Here is a 5,218-nt window from a genome sequence, read left to right as displayed (position 1 = left end):
TTCCCTTACCTCTCACCACCCACCCCGGCCTTCCCTCCCACTCCAATATTCCCACCCCCTCTTTCTCTCCCTCTCGTTTTCGGTGAAAAGATAAACCCATTAATAAAAAGCCAAAAATCTTAAAAATATGTGCAAACCCATTAAACATGAAACCATAAATCTTTTAAATAAACCACTAGTGAAAGAAGGGAAGATTGACGTTATGGGCAACCAGGAATTAATTGTGTTATAGAGCAAGTCAATGGGGTAGGGCTTGATGAAGGAAATCCGCCAAAAATCTCCCCCTTCTACATCAGATTCTTCTTCTTCCTCACCATCTTCATTATCGGCTTTCATTCAAGAGGTCTTTTTAAAAGAGTAAGAAGTGAAATTTTCAGAGATTACCCATCTTTTTTTAGCTTCAAGGGTGTCTCCGGAGATTAAATGGTAGAGTTTAACCGGATTTTGTTTATGGGTTTTGAGTCCTTTGACAATAGAAGTTCTTTAGATTCATTAACTATGAAGACGGTGAAGGCTGAGGTAGGTGGTGAGGGAGAAGGGAAGACGTGTGGTGTCGCAGATAGCAGGCATAGCGTAGGGAAGAAGACGGTGGACAGGGAAGACGGTGGGAGGGGTTTCGGTGATTAAAGTTGAAGGGTAAAGTTGGTAGCCAAAGTCCAGCAGTAAAATATATTTTAATTTTGTTAAAAAAAATACATGTGGCAGATTTTGAATGGGGTATCACCTACAGATATCACTCGATAAGCCCCACCCCACCGTTGCCTAGCCCTCCTAAAAAATTTAAAGACACCCATCCCTCCCGAAAAGAAAAAGAAAAAAAGGAATTGTGACTATCAACCAGGACCATACACCGCAACCCACGACCACCTCAAGCACAAAATCAAACCTGACTCAAATTTGTTAAACCTCTTTCTAGTAGCATGGTCTGCAGTGTGCTGGTTTGGGAATCTTCCCTTCAAATATGGTGATTTCATTTCGAGATGAGACATTAATCTGAAGGTATGAATTTGTTGGGTTATCTCAGCAATTTAAGCCTCTTTCTGAGCTTCTGGGTTTGTTTAGTTTAATCATTTTGTGTTTGACTGGGTTTCATGAATTGAAAAGGAGAAACTAAGTTTGATGAGTAAAAGAAACACAAGAACTTTTTTCTGGGTTTGATTAATTGAAGGAGAAAGATGCCTGGTAAGGTTTGATTCTATTGATGGGGTTGCGTTACTGGCTGTCGGAGAGAGGGGAGGGATGGAGTGGGTGGGGTTAGTGGCTGTCCAACAGAGAAGATGAGAAAGAGGAACTTTTGTTTTTGTTATATTTTCTTGAGATTTTCTATTTAAACCCCAGACTTCTCTTAGTTCACCCCATGTTCTAAGTTTACTCCAACTTTTAATTTAAAATTTCACAATTTCTAAGAAAACCCCACTATCTTCCCAAATTACCCTTAAATACACCCCAAACTGAAAAAATAAGAACTAAAATAGATTTTCTATCTAAACCCCATAATTTTCTTTGTTCCCAGCTAAAAAAAAAACCCAAACAAATGAAACCCCAAATTAGAAATTTGATACTTTCTAAAGAAAGAGAACAACTTTACCTCTCTCCAAGAACTGTAACTGGAATTCTAACACTTGGATATTGTTAAGAGAGAGAGAGAGAGAGAGAGAGAGAGAGAGAGAGAGTTTGTAAACAAGAAGTTGGAATGAGGTTTCTAAACTTAATACGATGAGTGGTGGGGTGTGTAGGGTGTATAGATGTACTAGGGTTAATTATTAGGTTGGATGACCTTTTTTGTCTTTTTATACAATAATAAAACTTTCACTTAATGATTTAAGTATTGGGGTGAATAAAGAGAAGTGCGGGGTTTAAATAGAAAATCTCTATTTTCTTTCTCCTTTTCAAAAAAATTTATTTATTTAATCTTTTATGGCAAAAAGTCACTTTTAGTGTTTGCAGTTTGCCACTTTTACCATGTTGGTTTCTGTGATTTTAATTTGAAGCAATGCAAGTAGAATCCGCAATTTCTGTCACGTTTTTTTTTTAACTTCTGTTAGTTGTGGAGGGGTAATTCGATCTATAAATTATTGAAAATATGCATTCCTTTCCCCGCTAGAAGGGCGAGAGCCAATACCAAACGGTAGCTTGTTCAAATGACAACCAACAGTTGCAATGGCTTCTGCGTCAGCCATGACGCTTGCTGCACTTCTGTGGATGCATGATTTGTCAAAATATTCATTGGCAGGCTCATCAGACATTCTAATAGTCTAGTATTTGTGCACAGTTCCCTGAAAGAAATTTGAAAAGAGAGAGAGAAAAAAAAGAGCATCGATGGGAGGGAGAGATGATCTGGCGCCGGCACGTTTGAATTGTTTCTGATTGGCCAGCTCGTTTGAAGTTTTCACTTTCTGCAGATAGAAATATACGAACCAAACTGAAACAACCACAGATAGCAAATGGCAGGAGGAGTGAGGAGGATCAAGTTGGGTTCACAAGGCCTTGAGGTCTCTGCTCAAGGCCTGGGATGTATGGGCATGTCTGCCTTCTATGGCGCTCCGAAGCCCGACGCAGACATGATCAGTCTCATCCACCATGCCATTGACTCCGGCGTCACCTTCCTCGACACCTCTGACATCTACGGCCCCTTCACCAACGAAATTCTGCTTGGCAAGGTACGCCACTAACCTTGACTTTGCTTCTTAATATTTGCTCATAATTTGTATCAATTGCTTTTTGGGTTTGTTTGGGCTGTTAAATTGGATGAGTTGACGATAAAATGAATTGGGTTTGGTTTGGAAGTTACTAAATCAAGCACAAGCACTGAGAGAGAATATAATTTGTACAATTGCTTTATGGGTTTTGTTTGTATTGTTGAATGGGATGAATTAATGAAGAAGTGAATTGGTTGTGTTCACTCTGGTTCCTGTATTTAAGATACTAAGCCAGCCAAGCACAAGCATTTAGAGAGACAATGATAAATGTAATTGCTTTTTTGGGTTTTGTTAAGATTTTTCAATTAATTGCGATTGATGATGATGAAGTGAACTAGATTTTGTTGGATTGATGTGGAACAGGCTCTGAAGGGAGGGGTAAGAGAGAAGGTTGAATTGGCCACCAAATTTGGCATCTACTTCGCAGACAAGAAGATGGAGGTGCGAGGTGACCCTGCCTATGTGAGAGCTGCTGCTGAGGATAGCTTGAAGCGCCTTGGTGTTGATTCTGTTGATCTCTATTATCAGCATCGGATTGACACCACTGTCCCCATAGAAGTCACGGTTTGTCTTCTTCCCTCTTTGAGATTTGATCTCCTTTAATAGCAATTACAGAGCAATATGCATCTGCAGGCCTAGTAAAGTAATGTTTATCCGAAGATTTTACAACATCTTGTATCATTTTTAGTCACATGTTTTATCAATTCCTCAATTTGATTTCATTTGTGGTTTACCTTGCAGAAGTCACGGTTTGACCTCATATCTCATATAACAGGAACCCCTTGTTTGTGATGGCAAATTAGTTGTAATTTTTGAAAGTTTAGTTCTATCTCAATGTGATTGCATCCTTTTTTTGGGACTTGCTCTAGAGTATCATAAAATGTAGTGTTGATTATCTTGAAGCTAGTTCTCTTCTCTTACTAGACTGAGTTTTTTTTCTTTTCGTTTGGTTCTGGCTTGCATCATGATTAACTTATTTTGAGTGTTTTCTTTTGATTCCTTAAATTCCTTTATTATGTCTTTTGCAAGGTAGGGGAATTGAAGAAACTAGTTGAAGAGGGTAAGGTGAAGTACATTGGCCTATCTGAGGCCTCAGCTTCTACAATAAGAAGAGCACATGCTGTTCATCCAATAACAGCTGTGCAGTTGGAGTGGTCCTTGTGGTCGAGAGATGTCGAGGCAGAAATAGTTCCTACTTGCCGGTGAGGCTTTATGGAACTGGTATAACTGTTTTATTTGTAAATAACAAATATGTACCAAATTTATTATAATTTATCTCACTTGCCTAAATTTATCAGGGAACTTGGCATTGGTATTGTTGCATACAGTCCTCTAGGGAGAGGATTCTTTTCATCAGGGGCTAAGTTCGTCGAAAATCTCTCGCATAATGATTCTCGAAAGGTTTGTTGGTATTTCACAAATTTTGTCGATTTTAAATTACCAAACTGCCAGATAAAGTTTTCTTGGTATCATCATGATGCTATTATTGTGTATTTCCTGAACTTCCGTCTCCCCTGAAAGATCTCAAGTTGATAATTCATCTAACAAAGCCTAGTAGTCTCTCCTAGTACCTTCTTACTGAGTTTTCTCAGTAGTCTTCTCTCCATAAAAAACTTGGCTGGTGCACAAAATTTCTTTTTGTAACGTTAGTACCTAAGTACCTGTCATTCATCCAGACAGTCAGAGCCCACTAACGTTCTAATTTGCTTCAATATTCTTTATTTTATAATGTTTTGTGGTGGCAAGGAAAATTTCTCAGAGTTTCACACTCCCATTTTTCATTTAGGCCTTTCGGTTTCTCTAATGGTTCACTATAATTTGAAGAAATAAATTGGCAAGAAAGGTTGCCCTTGAGCTTCTCCTGATTTCCTAGAAAGTTAACTGTAGTTTTCTGGTCATGCTTATTTCTGCCCATGGGATTGTTGTACATCTTTATCATGTCATTTTGATCAAGCAAACTTAGTCTTGATTCTGAATTGTTTAGTTCAATGGTTGTAGCTTCACCCCAGGTTCCAACCCGAAAACGTAGAGCATAATAAAACACTATTTGAGCGGGTTAGTGATCTTGCTGCAAGGAAAGGGTGCACCCCATCTCAGCTAGCACTGGCTTGGGTTCATCATCAAGGAAACGATGTGTGTCCGATACCTGGAACCACCAAGATTGAGAATTTTAACCAGAACATTGGTGCTCTCTCTGTGAAACTGACACCAGAAGAACTGGCTGAGCTTGAATCTTTTGCTTCTGCTGATGCCGTTAAAGGTGACAGATATCAGAATGACGTTAGTACTTGGAAGAACTCTGAAACTCCTCCAGTGTCTTCATGGAAAGCCACATGAGCATGTGCCTTTTGTCATGTCATAATTCTTCTTTGTACCTCATGAGCTTTGTGAATTTCCTTACCGTTAGGAGTTATGTTATGACTGACTTTGAGACGTTGGTCATTTTGTAAACAGATTTCATCATGTTGTATGAGTATCTAAAAGTATGAAATAATCTGGGGTCAAGCGAAGTTCATTTT

The 5,218-nt window shown here is 38.8% G+C and overlaps 1 protein-coding gene across 1 annotated transcript; it reads left to right on the top strand.

Annotated features, from left to right (window-relative positions):
- Positions 1-2,219: 2,219 nt before the first annotated feature.
- Positions 2,220-5,218, top strand: LOC148920385 (putative aldo-keto reductase 2). The gene is made up of 5 exons (XM_089045838.1): positions 2,220-2,660; positions 3,063-3,263; positions 3,729-3,901; positions 3,998-4,100; positions 4,698-5,218. Exons 1-5 carry the CDS (start codon positions 2,445-2,447, stop codon positions 5,034-5,036), a joined length of 1,032 nt encoding a protein of 343 aa, XP_088901964.1. The 5' UTR covers positions 2,220-2,444; the 3' UTR covers positions 5,037-5,218.

This window comes from Prunus mume, linkage group LG2, assembly GCF_029339155.1.
Source record: "Prunus mume cultivar Tortuosa linkage group LG2, ASM2933915v1, whole genome shotgun sequence".
Lineage (NCBI taxonomy): Eukaryota > Viridiplantae > Streptophyta > Magnoliopsida > Rosales > Rosaceae > Prunus > Prunus mume.
Note: the sequence above shows the minus strand (reverse complement) of the source record. Positions and strands in the feature narration are given on the sequence as shown.

Bases quoted from the DNA above. Each gene is read 5' to 3' on its own strand.
- LOC148920385 (XM_089045838.1), top strand. From the start codon at position 2,445: ATGGCAGGAGGAGTGAGGAGGATCAAGTTGGGTTCACAAGGCCTTGAG. The intron at 2,661-3,062 runs GTACGCCACTAA...GATGTGGAACAG, and splicing joins ACGAAATTCTGCTTGGCAAG to GCTCTGAAGGGAGGGGTAAG. The intron at 4,101-4,697 runs GTTTGTTGGTAT...CAATGGTTGTAG, and splicing joins CGCATAATGATTCTCGAAAG to CTTCACCCCAGGTTCCAACC.